The sequence below is a fragment of the Phoca vitulina genome, unplaced genomic scaffold (genome assembly GCF_004348235.1).
Source record: "Phoca vitulina isolate PV1807 unplaced genomic scaffold, GSC_HSeal_1.0 scaffold41, whole genome shotgun sequence".
NCBI classification, from domain to species: Eukaryota; Metazoa; Chordata; class Mammalia; order Carnivora; family Phocidae; genus Phoca; species Phoca vitulina.
Window position 1 is genome coordinate 9227276 of NW_022589744.1, and position 22921 is coordinate 9250196.

Below are 22921 nucleotides of genomic sequence, written 5' to 3' on the forward strand. Positions count from 1 at the left end.
ACTTCTTAGGGCTTGCTAAATGCCAGGCAAACTAACTCATGTAACCCCAAAGGATGATCACATGAGATCAGCACTGTCATTATTCCCTTGTTACTGGTGGGGAAACTGAGGCGTACAGAAGTAACTTGCCCAAAGATGCCTCTCGTGGCTCTGGAATATATGCTTGAATAATACAGAGTGGCAATTAAATTCTTGATGATATTATTGAGTCTGACCTTTTAATCTAGCCTCAACATCGTTCTGCTATAAAAACCAAATGAAACAAAGAAAGCAAGCCCCTACCCCCTGACACCCAGCCCATAGCAACACAATGAGACTATGATGGATAGCTTTGCCTATCAGAGCTCACCTCTCCCCTCATTCCAGCCCCAGAAAAATCCACAAAGGGACGGGTGGGAGAGAAAGGGACAATACACAAAACTAATCATCTGGATTAGTGGAGTGTAGATGCCCCTGCCTAGGGTCAATGGTCGGTCTCTCCACCCGCCCTGCTCATCTCTTTCGTTTCTGAGAGCACATTTGAGAAGGGGATGGGGATGATCCTGGGAAGGGGCCGGAAGGGGTGGGAGCAAAGAAAGGAGTAACAGATGAAGAAAGAGAAGATCTGGAGGCTGGGGCCCTGGGACTGGGAACCTGGCCGGGGGAGATGAGGGACGGTTCACTCTCCAACCTGATCTGAGCCTCCGGGATGATGTCGTCCATGACCACATAGACCATGGCGCCAGCAGCAAAGGCTAGGGCGTAGGGCAGGAGGGGCTCAGCCAGCACCACGGCAAAGGCGCCCAAGACCCCGGCCAGTGGCTCCACCATGCCGCTCAGCTGCCCGTACCTAAGGAGAGACCAGAGACACGTGCCACCACGGGGAGGGTCAAGCGGACACGCAGCCAGCATGCTCAGACTGCTGACCCAGCCCCAGAAAACAGGTGCCTTTCCTTCCACATCGTATCTGCGCCTGGCAGTGCAAAAGGACTTCGCTGTGTTTTCAGCCACCGCCTTCTTCCCCGACCTCCTCCGACGCGGCAGGTGCCCCCTCCCGGGTGTCCTGTGGGGTTTTAAGTTTTCCCCACTGTCTGTTTTCCATAACAGCGTTATTGAGATCTAATTCACATACCATAGGGCACACCCATTTCATGTGTACAGTTCAGTGGTTTTAGCATAGTCACAGGGTTGTGCAACCATCACCACTACCTGGTTCCAGAACATTCTCATCACTGCAAAAGGAAACCCCATACCCATGAGCAGCCACTCCCCATCCCTCCCTCTCCCAGCTCCCGGGAACCACTGATCTGCCTTTTTGTCTCTACGAACTTGCTTATTCTGGATATTTCATATAAAGGGACTCATGCAATGCTGGCTTATTTCATCTCGCATAATGTTCTCAAGGTGCGCCCGTGTCGTAACACAATATCGGCGTTCACTTCATTCCTTTTATGAGTAATATCCCGCTGTACAGACACACCACGTGTTCTCTATCCATTCGCCAGCCGATGTCGGCACTGTCTCTTGACTGGCAGGACACTGGTTAGCAGTGGTGCGGACGTTTCCCGAGGACGGCTGTGCCTGCTAGGTTTGGGGGTTCGGGCCACCCCTGCACCCCTTCCAAAGGAGCTGCACCCACGCCCCTCTGCTGAAGAGGTGGACCTGCCTGGCCAGGTGTCTCCTGAGGGCTGGCCCCCAGTACCCCCATCTTGGATTAAGGTGAGATTTCTTCATTTAAAAGAAGAATCCCTTTATTTGAGCAGGTGGGTCTCTGTTGCTTGCAATCCCAGAAGCCCTGATGAAAATAGCAGCCCACGTGAGCCCTGAGGCTTCAGAGAGCAGGAGAGAAGCTGGTACCTGATCCCCACAGCTGAGCCCAGCCGGCTGTTGGGTTGAATACCAACAGACAGGGGAGCTGGGACACCTTTCCCACTATTCCGGGTGTGGGCATCTGGCAAGATGTACTGCCCGTGAGCCTCAATCTCTCCGTCTGTAAAATGGGGGTAGGAAACCCGGAAGTGCCCTGGGGCATTTCCCTGTCCAGCTGGCCTCCGCAGTGACAGAACAGGGCTGTGAAGCCCCCCACTCCCCCCCGCTTCTCCCTGGCCAGGAGCAGACAGCTGGCATGGGGGAGACACTGTCTACACTGCAGGACCCTCTAAGGGAACACCACTTCCTGACTTAGGCTGTGTGCACAGGTCGGCAGACCTCTGCAGCTCTGTGATGTGGGTACAACTCCCAGCCTCGGCTTTGTCACTTCGGGGAAAAAAGTGAGTTTGACGTCAAGCCCAGACTGGACTGAGAAGAAAAAAAGTTCAGTCTCGGGGTCCAGACGCTGAGCACGAGGCCCCCCCGTTCCCTCGCCTCCCGTCCCGTGGTGCCCCTCCTGTACGAAACAACAGTCACAGCTTTGGGGCTCCCGGAACTCACATTCGAACCACATCTCTAAGGCCATTTGCCCTGCCCTCACCCCGTCCTCTGTTCCGTAGACTCCAACAATGGAGAAAGAGACAAGAGAGGGTAAAATAAAATAATTTAAGTATGAGTAAGAACTTGTAAGTCATAAGGTCCCATAAAATGGAAGGCATTTTTCAATTGTTGTTATTAGCAGTCTTTTAAAACGCCCTCACCGTACATTCTAGAGTGGCGATTGTTTTAACAAAGAGGTATTCTGGGGCTCGGAGTCCTGAGTTGAGGGCCAGATTAGGCTTCTAGTCTCGGAGTCACCACCGAGAGCTGGTCATCTGACACTCTGGGCCACGGTTCTCGCCTCTGAAAACTGAGGACTCACCTTACGTGTCACTGAAAAAGTAACACTAAGGAATAGACTAGAAAGACCACGGGGGCTATGAAAACACGTTTTCTGAGTGCAAGAGGCATCATCTCCCAGACCCTCCTGACACAATCCTGGTCTTCACGTTGACAAGGGTTCTGAGCCGGGCCAATGTAATGACTCTTGGAGACAGGCTGCGGTCGGATGGGCTACGTAAAGGCGTGTGACATTGCGAGTACACACTGGTTTACTTCCTACTCGACAGGGAGAAAACCCAACACTGAATGGGCACGGCGTGGCTACGCCTGGAGGCATTTTGAAATAGGAAACATGACCACTGGGGCTGGTTTATGTAAAGGTCGAAGGTCAAGAGATGAGCTTCTTGAGCTTCCTTCCACGCCTGGGGGTGCAGGATTCAAACAGATTGTCAGCATTTTAGCAGAAGCTCCAGGGTCACTTCCAGGTCAGAGGAGGCGGCTCTCGGAGAAAGAAGCCCGTACGAAGGACTGCTCGGAGCTTTACATCAGACATGACCCCGGCCTCTGAGAGCGGACACTCTGGAGCACTTACCAGAAGGCTCTCCAGGGGGAGAAGCCAGCCCCTCGCAAGGGAAGGCTGACAGCCAGGCCCTCTGGGAAATTCTGGATCCCGATTCCAATGGCTAAATTCCTGAAACAGCAAGAAGGCACATGAAGGCAACACACACACACACAGGACCCCCCCTGGCCTAGACGCAACGCCGTCCTTGGGTGTGGGAGATCCAGGTGAGACCCGTGACAGGTGCAGGAAGGAGAGAGTTCAGGGCCTGTGTGGAGGTGCAGGGCACACGGAGACGAATGGGCTGAGGCAGACCGTCTACCCCTTCCTGCTGTCCCTGGTCCCCAGGGATGCTCGATCTTTATGGGGCCGCAGTGAGCAGAGAACGTGCTGGCTGGGCATGAGGATGACCAGGGTCTGCCCCTTAGCCGCATAACTTTGTGCAAATCATTTACCGTTGGACATCTCAGATCCTTAGGAATAACACAGCCGGGCTTGCCCAGGGATGGTAACCTCTCCCAAGAAGGACTGCTCACGGCCATGTGGCCCAGTGACCTCATGCCTGTAAAGTTCCCAGCACGTGTGAGGTGCTCAGTACATTGTGGTTTTATTCCCTACGGCATGGAGATGGGTACATGGCATTTTATTGAGAGGCAACCTCAGGAACGGGACAGGGAGTCCTGAGCAGACTCCAACAGGGACACCAATGTCCTGGGCTCGGTTATCCCGCCGACCCTGCTGGTCCGGCCCGGGCACCACACTTCTTTGGGCCCCTGCGGTGCTCACCGAGATCCTCCCTCCTCTGCTCCTGCGGGACTTAGAGGGGCTGGGCTCTGGGAACTGGTCAGGCTCGAGGACAAACTGCCCACTATCTGCAGAGGGTGAAAAGGGCCAGCCTTGGGATCAGGGTCAAGAGTCTTACTTCTCACTTCTTGGGTCCCAGGTCTAGGAATCCAAACCCAGCTTTGGATAATACCGTCCAGCCCTGCTCGAGTCACAGGACCCTATAAGCTCCCACCAGCCCTGGGCAGAAATACAGCTTGTTCTAGAGGCTTCTGCTATCCGTGTCATGGGGGCATTTGAAATATATTTCTTTTTAAGAAATGAACCTTAAGGGTCCATTTGCCAATATTTCATTGGCCCCTGCCCTGCCTTCTCAAACAGACCCTCAAAGGGGTCATCCTTTCCCCGACACTTTTCCAGTATCCCCTCCCCACTCCCAGATGGATAAGTGGATACAACCTTTCTTGACCTTTTGCAAAGCCCTGAATCACGGTTTCTTTCATGAGGAAGATCAAAGTGTCTGGCCAGTTCTAGTACCCCTCTCCTGACCGTGGAAACAGCCCTTTGTGGCGGGCTCGGTGCCCACGGCCATCGCCTGCCCCGCCCCATGCACAGGTAGGCGCACGCCGTCCTCCCAGCCTAACTCCGGAGTGGCCAGCCCCATGTCACCAGTAAGTCAGAGGTGGGGCTCCCCGTCCAAAGTCCTCACGTTGACACAGCACTGACCGCAGCCATGCACCAGGCGGGCTGTGGAAGCCTCCTCCACGTCCTGTCCGGGAGCCACCAACCTGATAAGCAGCACAGAAACCCCATTCTTCTATCCCTGGCAAGCCACATTACCTCGGCCCCGCCCTGGCTCTGGCGTGGCACTTCCAGCCCAACCAGGTGCCACACCCTCGGGATCCTGCCAGGCCGTCCTCAGCAGGGCACCACCTTGCCAGGTGATCACCACATCTCCCCTGAGTGCCGCTGGGCTCCTTCACCCCCCGACAAGGTCCAGACTGCGGATTCTCCGCCCTTCCCATCTTCCTGTATGTCCCTTCTTAACTCGGCTCTGCTCTTCACGTGCATACACGTGCTCGCCCACCGCGTCCCCCTGCTCTGCTGGATGCCCTGCATCCGTGAGACTTCAACTAGCTAGGGGAGACCCAACAGAAGGACTCGGTCCCCTCTGCACCCCCTGTTCCACTTCGTCACTTGCATCAGCTCGGGACTGAATTAAAACCCAGAGCCCTCGGCCCTGGCCACGCACTAGCAAATGCCGATGCCTGGGCCCACCCTCGAGACTCCAGTGAATCGCTATGGTGTTGGGCTCCAGATCCGCAGACTTGGAAGAATGAGCTAACGGCACTGAGAGCCAATGACCTAAGACATCACCAGAGTGGGTGAGGACGAGGATCGTGGCCATGGCCACCTCCGAACCGGGAGCCCCTTCCCTGCTATCCTGGCGCCCAGCATCATGGGGGGGTGGCCCCAGGTCGGAGCTGAGGACACCAGCGGCTCCTTGTGAATGCACCAGCCGGCCTGCAGACTGGGTCCTTCCTGTGCATGAAACCCGAACTGGGGGGCCCTGGAGGGGATCCTGAAGAACAAAGAACAGAAGCAGCAAAGTGGGGGCGATGCTGGGGAGACAGACTAGTAACAGCAGAGAAGAAGAGAGTGGCTTGCAGGTGCCCAGGGCGAAGAAGCAGAAGGATGGCAGGGGCTCAGGCTGGCAGGGTTGGTCCCTTGGCAGCAGGAGCTAGGAGCTGACTAAGCAGGGGTGGGGGCTAGAGCAGCAGGCTGGGCTGCAAAAGGGCAGCCTGCCAGGAAGGAAGCCCCAGATGCACCCTCCCTCATGCAGCCCTACTCTGCTCCCCCTGGGCGCCATGTCACCCACCCGTCACTCTCGGCCGCATCCCCAGGGAGCGGGGTTTGGTGGGCCATCCCCTCCTGCATTCAACTTTGGGGACGGAAAGCCCAGATGAGAGGTTTCCTTTCCAGGATGGGCTATGAAGATTCCAAACAGGGTTCAAAAAGCAAAGGGGAAAACCCAAACCTTGGCCTTCCCAAGACAGTGAAGCTGCTGTGTTCTGTGTTTTGTTCTTCCCGGAGGGAGCACAAAGACACCATCACTAGTCTAGACTGTGGCAAATGAGCGGCAGGGAGGTGGGGACGAAGGGTTCATTAAGAGAAGAAACCACAAGCTCTCCCCTGACAGCACCCCTTCCCTTTGGTGTCAAGCCAAGCCCCACAGTGATCTGTCACCTGAGCCGGACCAGGATTAACAGGGAGGGGAGAGAAAGGCCAGGAAAGGACGTCCGTGGGGAGAGCAGGGGCAGGGAGGAGAGAGGGCGAGTGGAGAGCAGGTGGGTGGAGGGGGGCCGGGGCCTGGCAGGTGCAATGCTGGCCCTCCCGGCTGCTAGTTAGGAGGGGCCCCCCTGCCCTTACCTTCAGATACCGCTGATCCCAAGAGATGAGCGACGAGAGGAAAGGCCATGCCAGTGGGCAGTTGTTTCTGCTTTTTCTTAGAGGCCTGGAAGCAACTAGAGGCCTAACCCCATTTCCCCTCGACCAGGCCTGGCTTCTCATCTGCATCCTCCTCCTCCTCAGCCCCCAGAGTAAAAGTCAGAGAACATTCGGGTTACAGGGCCGTTGGAGGCCCCGTTGTTCAACACCTTCATGGTTAAAGGAGGAACAAAGGCACAGAGAAGCTGCATGTCTTTGGAGACGGTGTGACAGACAGTGGGTGTGCCAGACAGACCTGGGGGGGATGCAACTCGGCCTTCACTTTGTCTGCGAACCAGGCACAAACTCCCCTCCTTTTCGGGGTTCTTCTGCCGACAATCGCTGTGAAGTGCCGCTCACAGCTCACAGCCCAGAGCTGGTCCTACCATTAAAAATTGCCCGAGGTTCCTGAATGAGGCGGCACTTGGGCTCTGCTCTTCCCCACACGGCCTGGTGACCTTCCCAACCCCATACGAACTTCTTCTCCAACTCATGCTCCTCAACCTTCTCGATTCTGTGACCTCCTCCTGGTCACAAGGCCAGCAATAGCAACTGACAGCCAGGTGGGAGCCCCCTTTCAAGGGGGACTCCGAATCCGCCACTGAGCCCTGGCCGCGTGTGAGAGCTTATGTCATATGTGAAGAGAGATGTGAGGGAGGGCGCCCCACCATCTTCAAGGAGTTTACAGTCGAATCGAGGGCAAAACCCCTGCCTACAAAGAACTACAGGATGGTGTCCAACTGGCTCAAGGCCGTAAGGGAAGCACAAAGCCCGCACGGAGAACATTCCAGTAGAGGAAGAGGATCTGAGACAGAACGTGACATTCAAGATGGACTCTGAAGGATGGGGACCCCTTTAATGGACAGAGAGAGATAAGGAGACACACGTCTTGTGGGAAGAAGGAACAGAGCAAGCCAGTGTGTGAGATGGTAGGCCGGGCCATCCAGGCCTTCTTTCTTGCCCCTTCCCCAGTTCAAAGCCCACATACACACATGCACGCACACACACACACATGCACACACACAGGACATGCGCAGAAGTCACAGCCCAGCTCTCCCAGACATCAGTCTTGTAAAAACCATTCCTATGCACAGGAAAGCATCACAGTCCGCTGAGTCTGCTGGCTTTCGAGGGCAAACCTGAGTGCTTAGTGCCCCGGCCTCAGCCCCACCCCAGGGGTCGCCCCAAAGCCAAGTGTGGGGATGCACCCCAGTGGTGTCCAGCCCACGTCTGGATGCAGACTCCCCTGCTGAATGAGATGCGTGGAGGGTTCCCTTGAGACCCATTTATTGGCCATACCCACTCAGACCTCTCACTTAACATCTCGGGCCTCGAACTTGGGGAGAGCTTTCAGCGTGTGCCCTGTGGGCAGCATCACAGAGCACATAGTCCCCATGCGATGACCTGTGGCCAAAGTCAGCTCGTCTCTCATCTCCCATCTCCAGATACTAGGCCTATCAGAAGGTGCCTAAGGTCCCCCGGCTGGAATAGAAACGATCATAATCATCCCTGCCATTTACTGCAGGCGATGGAAGGGTCAGGCGTGGTTGTGGGTGTTTTACACGTAGCAAACCCTTAGTCCTCTCGGCCACCTTGTGTTTCCTACCCTTAATATCCCCATTTCACAGATGGGGAAGCTGATGCACAAGCAGCTGTCCCCAAGGTCACCCAGCCATGGAGTGACAGTGGTCACATACTTCGGGTCCTCTGGGCCTCATGCAGACCCATCAAACCATCCCGGGCTCCGGTGCTGCCTTATGCCCACTCAGCAGTGACCTGCGGGTTGGGCCCACTCTGGAGGCAAGGAGAGCAGACCGGATTGAGGAGGTGTTAACCAGAGACCTCCAGAGTTAAGGGGGTTGGAGCATCTCTATAGCTGGGGTCCTCAGCCTTGCCACTGTGGATGTTTTAGGTCAGATCGTTCTTTGCTGTAGGGGCTGTCCCGGGTACTGTGGGATGTGTAGCGGCATCTCTGGTCTCTACCCACCAGATGCCAGGAGCATCCTCCCAGTCCTGACAACCGAAAATGTCTCAGACACTGCAGAACATCTTGGGCGGGGGTGGGGGTAGGTGGCAAATCACCCCTGCTTGAGAACCACCGACCGAGAGTAAGCAACAGCTTAGGTGAGCTGACTTCTTCACCAAGTATTTGAACACCAGAAAAAATGATTCGGACCCAGCAAGGACAATATCTGATCTCATTCACCTCATTTGAGAATTTCTAGGCTCGGCGGAGTTGAGTCTTCTCGGGAACTTAGCGGTGGCAGGACAGACTCCTGGGATTTAGGGTACACTCGACACTGGGAAATGACCGGGCCTCCGCTCCCTCATTCCTAAGGCAGTAGCTCTGGGACCCTGGAGTTGCACGATTCTGGGGGAACCGTGCACATCGTGTGCTCTGTGAGTGGAACCCCCCGGAGTTGTGCAATGGGACATTCCTGCTTGAACCCCAACCACAGGTTATTGCTCAGCAATGGGTTTAGTTCTGCGGTTGGAGGCGAGGTGTCCCCGGGGAGGCTACTACGGGAGGGAGAGTCAGCGATTTCCCTGAGAGTTGGCAGGTGAGCGTCCTTGCAACCCGCAGCGTACTCTCCAGGCTATGTTCTCTGGCCCGCCGATAATGAAAGGAGAACAGCATATTCCTGACAAGCCCCGCTTCACCCGGGCTCTCAGATCCTCCCCTGGGCCGCGAGCGTGTGTGTTCTTGTGTGGCAGGCCCTTACATACTGTTTTGATCATTATCTTCCTGCCCTGAAAGGCCTGAGTGTTCAGGCTCAGTGGTGACATCACCAGCTTCCCACTCGGGCTGCCACTGGAGGTGTTTGATGAGCCTGCAGGTGGGAAGGGGCTGGATGCTCCCCGCGGGGCTGCCGGGGCCCTACCTGCTCCGTGGAGCTGGCTTAGCACGGAAGGGATCTTCCCCCACCCCCTTCTCTCGGTTTTGGGAGGCTTATTGCCCCAGGCTGGAAAGCCGAGATGACCCATCCTTTCCCTTAAAGTCCGCGGCCCTTCTCAAAGAGGGCGGGGAAGAGCCCCAGGAAGTCGAGCCACAGGCAGGGTGGCGTAGGAGGGTGATTCAGACCACCACTGCACACCTCTCCTTGAGGAATAGCCTCCTGGGGCTGGAGGGGATCTCTCACTCCCCAAGGGCCGCCCTGGGGATCCTCACCTGCCAAGTCTCCCAGCAAATAAGTCAGTCCTCCCTACAGGCCAGATAAGAGGCTGCCTCCACATGATTTAAAAGCACCTGGGGGTATGGACCCCAGAGCAGCGTGTTTCCATACTCATAAAAAGGCTCTACCAGGTTCCTCGTGACTGTATCAGTAGCCCCCAAACCAAAAATTAAGCAAATGCCCATCAAGGATGGAATGAATAGAGCAACGGTGATCTGTTCCCCCCGTGCAATAGCGTACAGCAACGAGAACGGACGATCTACAGCTACGTGCAAGAGTAGGAGCATCTCAGAGGCAAAATCATGAGCGAAAAAGGCTAGACACAAATCATGAATTCTGTGGGCTTCTAGTCACATAAATTCCCCAAATGGGACAAAACCGAGCTACGTCTTCTTACCTGCTAATTGATAGGAGGCATCGGGGGCCAATAGCAACAGTTTATTGGTGAGTTCTCCTTTAAAGTAATTGATTTTTAGGGGCTCCTGGATGGCTCAGTCGGTTTAGCATCCGATTCTTGGTTTCGGTTCAGGTCATGAGCTCAGGGTTCTGGGATCGAGCCCCACATTGGGCTCCCTGCTCAGGGAGGAGTCTGCTTATAGATTCTCCCTCTCCCTCTGCCCCTTGCCCAGCTCTATCTTTAATAAATAAATAAATCTTAAAAAAAAACTAATTGATTTTTAAAAACAATGCATTCTAGCAGAGAATGCAGATGCTCTCAAGGTAGGACTTCAGGTCCTGGGTGGGGGTCACACTCTGGGGACAAGAATAACTTCCTATTGCCTTTTAATAGAGACGTTTTATCACAGCTGATGTACATGCAGAGAAGAGCACATACTCTAAGAGTTCTGCTTGATGAATTTTCAGAAACTTACTGATCATCACGAAACCCACACCCAGCTCAAGAAACAGAACATGCTGAGCACCCCATGAGCCTCCAATCCCGGGGTCCCTGCTCTCCGAGAGGAGCCCCTGTCTTCACTTCCAATAGCTCAACTTGGTCATGCCTGCTTGGGGACATTCTGTGAATAGTTTAGGCGGCCCTACAAGACCCAGGTGGAGGATCCCATGAGGGTTATGCGTGCTGAACACTTTGCAAACTTGGCATGCGGGTGATGTCCCCCCAGCCATAGGTTTGGAGACCCCTCGGTGTAGGGTCTTTCCTGGGATACCTCCGTTCGTCCCCCTGCCATCCTTCACTCCAGTCTCTCATCCGCTGATTGCTCCACTCACTCCAACTGCAGGATCAACATTTGAGGGGAGGCGATGCAACAAAAACATTTTGTTCTCCAGCACAAAAAATACCATTGCAAGCCACTAAAAAATTTTCCAGCATTTTGGTACTTTCTTCTAAAGAGCTTTAAGTAAGTGCCTTTACAAACATTTATTCTTTCTTTCACTTAGGGGGTGTAAGTTCATTTTCCATTTTGTAGACAGAGTAACCAAGGTCCCACAAAGGGGGAGGCAATCTGAACCCAGCACGGGTCACTGCAATAAGGCAACCCGTGCTGGGTTCCAAGCCTTCCCCATACACCATCTCTGTATAAAACCACGGAAGGCAGGGAGAAAAGTGGCCAGTGACAGCTTCGGGGAAGGAAGACCACAAACCTTGATGTCATTCTTGGCCACTCTCTCTCGCTCCTCACACACAACCTGACAGGGAATCCTGGGGATCTATCCTCCAAGCCTGTACAGATCCAGGCACTTCCTACCCCCTCTACAGCTACACCCAAGTGGGGACCGCCACCTTCTCCTGCCTGGTTTACAGTGGCAGCATCCTGCCTGGTCTCCTTGCTGTTCCCACTGCCCCTCCCGTTTGTTCTCTCCACACCTGCTCCCTGGCTTGAAACTGCTGTGGTTACCCCTTTCACCCAGAGGCAGAGCCCAGGTCCTTCCCCTGGCTTGCTGCAACCTACATGTCCCCGCCCTCTGTCCTCTCTCTGACCCCCTCTATTCCTCTTCCCTGGCTCCTTCCACTCCAGCTGTCTAGTCTCTCTCTCTGCCCTTCTCTCTCTGCATGCTTGGTTGCTCCAGCTTTGGGTGTTTCTACTGGAATATTCCTCCTTGGATATCTGTGGCTATCTCTGCACCTCTTTCAAGACTAGACCATCTGACTTTTCCAAGGCTAGGTCATAAAAGACATTGTGGCTTTCGTCTATGTCTCTTGACCACTAGCTCTGGGGAAAGCCAGGTGCCATGGTGTAGGACCCTCAAGCAGCCACACAGAGGCACCCATGTGACCGAGGGCCTCCAGCCAGCAGCCATGTGGTCCGCCATCTTGGAGGCTGGTCCTCCAGCCTTTAGATGAGTACAGCTCCAGATGATTCCTTGACTGCAACCTCAGGAGGGTGACAGAGCAGGGGCCACTCAGCAAAGCCACTCTCCAATTCCGACCCCACAAAGAACACGACATAATGTTTACTGGTTTGAGCCACCAAACTTTGAGCCATTTAGTTATTCCACAGTTGTAAGAGTCACCTTCCCAATGAAATCTGCCCTTGTCCCCTTATCTAAAATTACAAACCATCCAGCCCTCCCATTCCCCTTTGAGCCTAGTCGATTTTTCTTCTCCTCTTCCTTCTTTTTTTAAGAGCAATTCCTACCGTCCAACATACTGTACAACGTACTCATTTTTCTTGCGTATGGTTCGCTCTCTCCCCCGTGTCCGACCCGGCATCAGAACAAGCTAGGAATCTCTGTCTGTTCACTGATGTGTCCCAAGCACCTACAAGAGTGCCAGGTGCACAAAGCCATGAAACAGGTATGTGCGCAGATGTGGGCCCGGGAGCCCCAGCAAGGCCGATGTCTTGTCTGCTCCCAGCTGCAGGTCATCAATCAGCAGTGAGCATGTCCCAACTCCCTGGGCCGCAGTGTCTTCTGCTCGAAAATAAGGAGGCTGAATTGGGCGACCCATAAGCTCTTTTCCAGATCCTAAGCTCTGCGATTCCTACACAAGGGCGTCTTTGTGGGCTCTCCAGTTTCCCGGGACTGCAGAGACAGGCCTCCCCGTTTGCCAAAGCTCATTTTCCTGGCCGTGCACATCTGGAAAGCCGAAAAACAAAACCATCGCCTTGTGCACATCTGGACGGCATAAACCAATCACTCCAAGAGGAAACTCCGAAACGGCTGCTCAGCGAAAAAGCGCGGTGCATGCCAAAGGAGAGGGGCTGAAAGGCTCCTTTCTTTTCCACCCACAAAACAATCTTCTGGGCACGAAGCTGGAGGCTGAATGCTCTGCCGCTGAATACCATACGCTCTCAATAGCCTTCGACTTGCAGTCTCTGTCACGTTGCTCTCTCTGCCTGGCTCCTGGCCAATGCAAAACTTAGAGAACAGGGATTTTATTCCACCCCCCAACTCCCTCGTTAAGACCAAACGATACCTTCACTTATCCTTGGGGCATGTGGACCGAGTTCAAAGCTGAACACCACCTGCTCCTCCTCCTGCAGGGAGAGCAATTGAACAGACCGAACAGGGAGCTTTGAGCTCTGGTGAGAAATCGCGGGCGATTTGCATGCAGTTCTGACTGCAGCTGGGCAGAGAAAGCCGCCTGTCAATATGTGCGTTGTGGGACAACTAGCCCGGGCCCCCAGAACAAAGAGGAATGATATTCCTTTGCAAATGAAATGAGGTTCAGGGGCTCTGAACCTCCTGCTATCTCTCCTCGCGAGCAAAGATAAGCAGTGCAGGGAGTGGGGGAGAGGCAGGGAAACGTGCGCTTCTACCCACTTCCAAGTTCACCACCAGTGATGTCAACGGCTTGATGGCCAAGACAACTTGGAGCACGGGAAGGCTCGAGCTGCAACTCAAAGCGTGTGCAATGAGTCAGTCTCGTGCACGCTACTGGGGACACTTGCAAGGAGTGGATGAGGGTAGGCGAAGACCTGGGGGTTAGGGGGTCTGGTCATCCCTCACTGTCGTTCCTTAGAGGTCTCTTGTGGGTGCCCGTGAAGAGCAGGAGCAAGACCCAGAGAGTTATGGTCCTGAGCCCCAGCCCTGGACCCTCACCCTCGAACCGCGGCACCTCCCCAAGACTCAGAACACTACATCCATGAGACCACCGCCTTCTGCTCGCAAGTCTGACAGCACTGAGAGCTCACGGCCCACAGCTCACAGCCCGCTGCCTCTGAGTGCACACTGATGTGAAGAAATCCAGGCGGGGCGCTGGAAAGAAATCTAACAAAAAAGATATCTTTTCCTTCCCTGTCCTGGCCAGCTGGGGATGCTGAGCTTTGCTGCTGGGAAACCACTATGTCTTCTTGGCTTCTCAGCAGGGATGAGGGCGAGTGCAAGATGCATGTCCATAAACCCAGTGCCAACGAGGTGAGCTGCGGATCATCATCAGCTGGGAGTTTCTGCGCATGCTACCGATGACACCAAGACGGTGGGCGAAGCCGCCCTCATCAGCACCGCTGCTTCTAGAAACAGCTGGTGCTGCTCACAGAGGTGCCTGGCTAACAGCAACCGTGGCAAGAGCACCAGACGGCTCATTTAATAAGCTCCTGCTTTGCACCAGATCCAGAGATAAGTGCTGTTGATGAGTCATCTCATTTTACTCTGGCAATGACCCTACACAAGAAATGCTAGTGACCCATTTCAGAGATGTAGAAACCGAGGCTTAGAGAGAGGGTGAAGTGTCTCTCCCGAGTTCATGAGCCCCCAAGTAGCTGAAATCCCAGCTCACATCTGCTGATTCTAGAGCTCATGGGCTTCACCTCCACGTGCTGACCCCCACACTCCTGTAGAAACCTTGCAGAGCGAGGGTGGCTCTTCCTGTGATCTCAGTTTATGAGGGGTAACCTGCGATTATGGGCAGTATTTCACACCATGAAGCCGCCTGGTACCAATTTCCCGCTGCAGGGGTTAGGGACAGGGGCCTAGCACAAACACTGTAAAAGATCCTGTTGGTTTAAAATATTCATGTTCTTTAATTATGTGTAAAATCAAAAGAGGTTCCCAGTATTTTCAAATGAATGGCTGGGTTCTGACACGTACCCAGCATCCTTTTCTCGGTCAGTAACTATAAAGAATTCCTTGGCTACTATATGTAGATCTCAGTGGGCTCCAATGGATGCCCCTGGGGCCATTCCCAAGGTGCCAGGAATCCCTAGCCTTCCTGGTGGGAGGAAGCCAATGAAACTCTCTCATCTCTGACCCCTGCACTCTGTCTGAGGGGTAACTAGGCAGTGCGAGTCCAGAGTGAAGGGAGGGCATAACCACAGGCTCTGAGAGGGCACAAAAGAAGGAGAAAGGGCTGAGAGTGTCCATCACACGATCATACCAAGAGCTGCTTGGTCCCCACCCGAGGAACCACTCAGGGACACGGGGGGTTTAGAGCCCATCCAGTCAGAGCTGAGACTTAAGGATCGTCCCATGTGAATAGGAGATTATGGAGAAGACTGCCTTCCCCGCTGTGTCCTATCCAAAACAGCCAGTCCTCTGGCCTCTTCAAGAGCACCCGTGTCATCCAAGACAGAGAGGCAAGGAAACTGCTTTCCATTAAAGGAAATTAAGGAAACGTGACAACCAAATGCAATGCCAAAACCAACAAATAAAACATCAGCAGACACATCTATAAAGGACATTCGGGAGTGATTACAAAAATTGGATAGGGTCAGTGTACTAGATAATTTCATTAGATCTATGTTGAATTTCTTGGGTGAGATAATCATTTTGTGGTTATGGGAGAGAATGTCTTTATCCTTTCTTTTTTCCCTCGAAGTTAAGTAGGTTGCTTTGCTCTGAGACTTCTCAAATAACTTAATATACAAATCTAATCATTCATCAAATATTTAGAGAGTCCTTACTATGTGCCAGGTACTCTGTATTTTTTTTTTTTTTTTTACTTTTTATCCTGAAATAATTTGATACTTACAGAAAAGTTGCAGAAATAGTACAGATTTGCTGTGTCCCCATCACCCAGAACAACAGACATAACCACGGGTACAACGATCAAAACCAGGAGAATAACATTTTACATCAGTGTGAAAAAGAAGGAAGGATCCCCGTCCCTCCCCCTCCCTTCCCACTACTCCCTGTGAGTAATCAGTCTTCTTAGTTTCTGGTTTATCTTTGTACAAATGAGCAGATACATCTCTATTTTATTATCTCCCTCTCCCCTCTTTTTTTTTACATAAATGTTAGCATACTACAGATGCTCTTTTTCACTTCGCTTTTTTTCACTTAACAGTATGTCCTGGTAATCACCCCAAATCAGTTCACAGAGCTCTTCCCCATTCTTTGTTACAGCTGCATACTACTCCACTGGTGGTCGGACCAGTTTATTCAACCCCATTTAGGTTACTTCCAATCCCTTGCAATCACAAACAATGTTGCAATGAACACATAACCTTGTGCATATCTTCATTTTCACAGTCGTAGAAGTATATCTGCAGAGTAGATTGCTAAGGGCTGCCCGGATCAAAAGGGAAAGGCAAATGTAGTTTTGCTAGATGTTGACAAGTTTCTCTCCAGAAGGGCTGAATCCATTTGCATTCCCACCAGCAATATAGGAGGGTGCTGGTTTCTCCACAGCCTCACCATAGAATATGGTGTCATATTTTAAAATTGTGCCCATCTGATAGGTAAGAAATGATATCTTGGTGCGATTTTTTTTCTTGGTGCTACTTTAGTTAGCATTTTTCTAATTAGAAGTGAGTTTCAGCATTTTTCCTACATGCTGGAAGGCCATTTTTATACTTCTTTTGTGAATACTGGTCATGTCTTTTCCTCTATTTTTTTTTTTTTTTTAATCAGAATGTCCTTACTCTTAAAAGATGCAGCTGAAGTATATAGAGGTGAGGGGCCCTGAAATGTCAAATGGTTCAGTGGGGAAGAAAAGTACGTGTGTGTGCTTGTGCATGTATATTTATCTATCTATGGAGAGAACAATAGTCTTATTATACACACACACATACACACACACAGCCCCTCCCTCTCCACATACACACAAAATGAGTCAGTCGTCAACACACCACTGCGCTCCCTCCCAAAGCTGCAGCAAACACGCTCGGTCGCCCAGCCTCCCCTTCTGCCTTCACGGCTTCCACATGACAAGTCACCCTGGGAAGGACTTCAATGCCGACAGGCTGGGCACGTTCCTAGGAAGCCCGGCAAACTGACAGAGCACTTGGGTGAGCCACTCCCCCAGACAGATGTCCCCTGACTCCTGGAATCCCGTCCAGCCAAGGTCTTCAAGGTGGGCCTCCCAGGCCTGGTCACTCCCCATCAACTTTCACAATGTGTGCCATGATTACTTACTTTAAATCAACCCACCTTTTGTCCTTCAAATGCCCTTTTAAATAAAATCGTAATACCTTCGTAAGGGGAAAAAAAACACCTGCCTTATTTGCCTGACACAGAAAAGTAACTGCAGAAGTAAACATGTTGAAAGCAAATCAGAAATAGTGAGTAGGTGTGGATGTGATGTAAATCTAGACACTCAGATTTGGTGTCTGGGTGGATGGTCCAGTGAGGGCCCCTGGCCCCCTGCCACTTGCTGAAGTCAAAATCCCAGATGGAAATTCCTGATATCTTTTTTTTTGAGGGGGGAGGGGTTCCCAGTACAAATAAAGTCTAAGGAGGGCTTGAGACAGACCTCCTTAGAAAGGTCTGTTTTCAGGGCTGGCCCTTTGCTGGCTTCTGGGAACCTGATGAGGGTGTCTCTCTGTGCCCAAACTGTTTGTGCAAATCATATTGTTCACGTCGCACACCTGCTTCACTTCTGGGAGTCTGGAATTTTAGTATGCAATAGTCAGAGGGTGCCTATGTGACCAGCCCCCAATAAAATCTTTGCGCACGGAGTCTCTCATGAGTGCCCTGGGTAGACAAGAATTTGCATGTGTTGTCACAGATTCATCCCTGGAGGAATTAAGCACACCCTGGGAGCTGTCAAAGGAAGGACTTCTGGAAGCTTGCGCCTGGCTTCCTCCAGACTTTGCCCCACATATGTCTTGCCTTTGCTGATTTGGCTTTGTATCTTTTCCCTATAATACATCTTATCTGTGAGTACAACTGAATGCTGAGTCCTATGGGTCCTTACACTGAATCACCCAATTGGTGTGGGCTTGGGGACCTCCAATGTAAGAAGTAACAGCGGTGACTGTGGCTGGACCAAAGGGAAGCCGCACACAGCACCCATCACATCCTAGGGTCGCGAGTGGGAGGCAGCCAGGGTTCCCGACCTTAGTGGATTAGAAAGGGGGGCTAAGGGCTGAGAGGGCTGGTGGACTGGAAGAGGCTCAGTACATGAAGCCCAAGGCCAGAGGTCACCACGGGACCACAGGGACCAGCGATGGAGACACATTCGAGAAAATGCCTGACACCAGGTGGGCCCGTCACATCACAGAGAAGATCAAAGGAGAAAGGACAGCATCCCACCAGATGCTCCCCTTGGTCAGGAGAGATCTAATGCTGAGAATTCAGAGCTCCTTTAGGGAAGAGGAAAAGAGGGAGGGGGAGTCTCAAATTGCCCGTGTTTATAACCCGAGCTGAGCATATTTAAGACTAGAGGTGACAGGATGATCTTTAAATGGCACGTGTTTACCATGGGCAAATGAAGGCTAAATTCATGGACAAGAGAGGTTCTCAAACTTGAGGGTCCACAAGAATCACCTAGAAGGTTTGTTAAACCACAGACTGCTGGGCCTACCCTGAGCATCCGGTACATACGAGCAGGGCCTGAGAATATACACTTTGAACGGGTGACATTGAGCTTCCAGGAGCCACACTTTGACAACCACTGACACAGAGACACAGATTCACACATCACAATCAGAATGAACGGGCCTCTGCAGCGTAGGAGGAAGAACGGTCTGCCCCAAACTGCGTGAGCGGCCCTGGGCAATGAGACTTTCATGAACCCACCCCTCCAATGGGCAGCAGCTGTGGGGGGAGGCCGGGCTCAGGAGAGGCTCAGCGGGGAGGTGGGCTCGTCAATTGCCCCAGTGAGGCTGTCTTGGCAGAGTTCTGGGGAAACGGAAATGTTCTAGAGCCTTCCAAGAAGATGCACGTGCCCGCCCTGTCTCAGGCACCTGCAGCATGCAGACAGTAGCGGGATATCCCAGCCCAAGCCAGAGTCCAGATGGGACCCTTCACACCCGTGGGATGTTGGCCCTGCTGGGGGGATTCTCCCAGCAGATGGGCATGAGTTCTGGGCTCCGGGAAAGGCTGCAGACATCCAGAAGAGGGACAGTCCCTCCTATTTCCTCAGACCAAGGGTTTTCAACTGGAGCTGACTCAGCCTCCCAGGGGACATTGGCCATGTCTGGAGACTTTTTTGGTTGTTACAGCGGTGGCCGGGTTCCTGACGTCTAGTATGAAGAAGCCAGGGATGCTGCTAACCATCCCACAGCACACAAGTTGGCCCCCCGCCCCCCCCGTGACACAGAAGTCTCTGCTTCGAGGTGTCAGAAGCGTGGAGGGGATGAGAAAGCCCTCTCTATACCTGTGCATGGCAGGCTCTGAAGACGGGAGGCACAGCATCAGCGGGGACTTGGGACAGTGGGAAGACGGAGCTGGAAGGTCTCCATCCAATTACTGAAGAGTCCTGAGCCATGCTCCTTGGAGGGTGGTTAGGATGCAGTTAGCTCAGGAGCCCGCACCGTGGTGCGTAAGGAGGGAGGCCGCACAGGAGGTCCACAGAGGGCCTTTGCCCACCACCAACACCAACACAGAGACAATGTCACCACCCACAAAGCCCAGCCGGGCCCACTGCCCTCCTCTCTTAGCCTGAATTCCAGGTTCATTCCAGCTCCTTTTCCCTCCACGCACCTCGGAGCAGGGACAACCACATCCATCAGCTCACATCCCGTTCACAGACGGAGTGAGTCCGCATAGAAATGGCATTCTTTTTTTTTTTTTTTTTTTAAAGATTTTATTTATTTATTTGACAGAGAGAGACACAGTGAGAGAGGGAACACAAGCAGGGGGAGTGGGAGAGGGAGAAGCAGGCCTCCCGCCGAGCAGGGAACCTGATGCGGGGCTTGATCCCAGGACCCTGGGATCATGACCTGAGCCGAAGGCAGACGCTTAACGACTGAGCCACCCAGGCGCCCCTAGAAATGGCATTCTTGCAATACAATATTTATACCTTTTCTGAGCTCCCAGCAGGTTTCCCTATAAAGCTCTGCTGTAAATGGCAGGCTGGGTGCCCGCTCAGCTCACAAAAGCCCATTTTACTCAGCCGTTAATGGCTTCTAAGTATCTAAGTCCCTTACGGCTTACGTCAAGCTTGTGGGGGAGGTCAGGAACTGAATCACCGTTTAGAACATGTTTGTTTTCCCTCTGAACAGTGGGAAGGCAACAGGAAAGCACTAAAGAAATGAGTATGAGAGAGAACGCGGAGACGGGAGGAATTCGAAACTCCAAGGAGAACATTCCTCAGCCGCTGGGGTCACGAGCATGAAGCAATTCAAGGATTCATCAATCCTCAGTCACCGCTGACTTCCTCTTCTCTCTCTCGGCCAAGTCGGCTTGCCGACTCCAAAGCGCAAAACCCCCCAGAGAATCCATGCTGCAGGGAAGGGCAGGAGCTGACGGAACTGGAGAGGGACAAGCAGGCCAGACGCTGGGCCTCTGGAGGGTTTCCTGAGGGAGGCCGGCCAGGCGCAGAGATGAAGCCCTGTGTTCGTCAGGACTCGAGAGGCGTGAGCAAGGGGACAGTGGCCTGATGTGAGGTGGGCTCGGAGGGCTCGGTAAGGATTTTGTTTTTTAATTGTGGTAAAATTCACATGGCATACAATTTACCATCCCAACCATTTCTAAGTGTACAGTTCAGTGGTATTTAGCACATTCATAATATCGTGCAACCACCTCCACTACCAAGTTCCAGAACATTCTCATCACCCCGAAAGGAGACCCCATACTCATTGGCCGTCATTTCCCATCCCCCTCTCTCCCCAGCCCTGGCAAGCACTAATCTGCTCTGTCTCAGGAGCATAGAAGTGGGATCATACACTACGTGACCTTCTGCATCTGGCTTCCTTCACTTAGCACGTTTTCAAGGTTCATCCATATTGTATCGTGTATCAGAACTTTGCTCTTTTTTTTTGGTAAAGATTTATTTCTTTATTTGAGAGAGAGAAAGAGAGAGACACCGAGCACATGAGTGCCGGGGGGAGGGGCAGAAGGAGAGGGAGAGAGAATCCCAAGCAGACTCCCCGATGTGGGGCACAAGTGAGAAAGAGCCATTTTCCCTGCTGATATTTTCCCTTGAAATCACAGGTGAGCCAAGAGCAGAGCCCATTGAAGGCAAGGCAGGCGCCTGAGCCTGATTTTGAACTTCTTCCCAGCTGGACTACAAGAAACTCACTGGCCTCCAAGAGCTTTTCATGGGCTCTTTTGGCCAAGAGTGGAGCCCCCGTTATGTCTGAGGGAACCTCACTTCCAGCCTCTTGCCTGCACTGGGGCTGTACGGCTCGGCGCTTTGCCTCCAAATGGGAGGTGATTTCCACCCTAAAGGAAGCTATTTATTCAAACGGAGCCTCAGCTGTCTTGTTATCGGTCCCATTATTTATATAACTGCCTGACTTATGAGTCAATCTCAAGCACAGGGTAAAAGTTCAAACCTGAATAACCTAAGACCTATAGCATTACCTCGAGGCACAAACAAAATGTCAGCAAAACGAAACAAAATGACAACTGTCCACCGCCGGAACTCCTCGCCCCTCTGCAGGGGGTGGCATCTGTGAAGGGGACTCTTGCCCACACTCTTTACAAGGAGCCATTTCCATTCCCGCTCTGTCCTGGGAGCAGTGCAGGAAAGGGCAGGCACCAGATCCTCAGATGGAAAGCGGGCCACGTGGCCAGGTCACCAGTGGATTCTCAAGAAGGCTTTACTTCTTGCACAATCTTCTGGGTGCCCTCTACATTCGAATTCACCACAAGCGACTAGGGGCAAAGGCCCCACTGTCACCTTCCCATGTAGCCCGTTTTCCATAGGTCCTGGTTGGTGGGAAGGAAGGATGCGCCAATGAACGCATAAGACAGACACCCCCGTGGAAGAAAGGAGAAAGACAGCCACTGCCATGATTGCTTTGGGTTTGCTGCTGCATTTCTTCAAGGCGGATCTGGATAGTGGTGAGGACAGCAGGGGATTTTGCACCTAGCACTTGGCCTATAAAAGCTCCTCCTCAGAGGTAAAGGGTTGATCTGGAGGAGAATCCCATTTAGGTAAACACAGAGCCAGGAAACCAAAGTGCAGCTGGTAGATTTGCCACTAGAGGATGTTCTCAGAGTATCTGCAACTCCATCACTTGCGTTTTCCTAGAGGAGCCTGGGCCCCAAGATTCCTCTTGGAAATCTTGGCAGCTTAGGGCTTAGCCTGGGAAGAGGAATAGAGCCATCCAAGAGCTTAGAAGATTTCACAATCAAACTTTCGAGGGTAAACATTTGCGGTGACTCCCAAGAGAGATTTTCTGCTCTAGCTCTGGCCCCCAAGGGTCATTTCCTGGGGCTCTGCTAACAGCTCGAGATTATCTGCGGGCTGTGTCCAAAAGTGGATTTGTCAGGCTCCCTGGACAGCTCATGAGTCAGAGACCGGGTTCCTTTACCTACTCCCTCGCCTGGGAAGCATCTGGACTCACCACACCAGGGGTCAGCGGAACATTTATGGCACCACATCCTGGTGAAGTCAATGGTGCAAGTGTCCGGCTTGTGGTGGAGGCTCTGCCCAGGCTCATGGGACAGGCAGACAATTTACGAGCGAAGTAACACATCATAAAAGTAAGCAGCAAACACTAAGGAGCCAACAAGCCAGGACAGAAGACCTTTCTTTCCGACCAGGGAACCTAACAGAGCCACCACCCCAGGTTGGGGGTAGGCCTGCACGGCCAGTCTTGACGACAAGGGTCAAGGAGAACTCAGAGGACTTTCCTCCAGACCCTACAACGTTACTGTAACCCTGGCATTTTTCTGCCTGGGTCCCCAGCAGCTAGAACTTGCCAGCATATCTGTGGTACGCAGACTTGTCCCAGGCCACCTGGGGGGTGTGTGATGACTCATTAAGCTCATGAACCACCTTATGACCTTTGATTCCAACTAAACTGATTCAGGATGGACCAAGCAACGGATGGAAGCCATGCTGAGCAGGAAAAGGCTTCTATTAAACCCTGCTGCACAGATATTCACTCATTTAGCCGACAAACACTTACCGAGCACTTCCTAGGTGCCCCATTCCATGTTCTCATGAGGG

The 22921-nt window shown here is 52.7% G+C and overlaps 1 protein-coding gene across 2 annotated transcripts in view; it reads right to left on the bottom strand.

Moving 5' to 3' along the window:
- SLC39A11 (solute carrier family 39 member 11) overlaps positions 1-22921 on the bottom strand; it is a 326016-nt gene that overhangs the window by 1835 nt on the left and 301260 nt on the right. For both annotated transcript variants that reach the window (XM_032429848.1, XM_032429847.1), the window contains exons 8-9: positions 3323-3421; positions 671-829 (exon numbers count right to left, since the gene is read on the bottom strand). In XM_032429848.1, coding sequence (XP_032285739.1) covers positions 671-829; positions 3323-3421 — 258 coding nt within the window. The remainder of the gene's footprint in view (positions 1-670; positions 830-3322; positions 3422-22921) is intronic.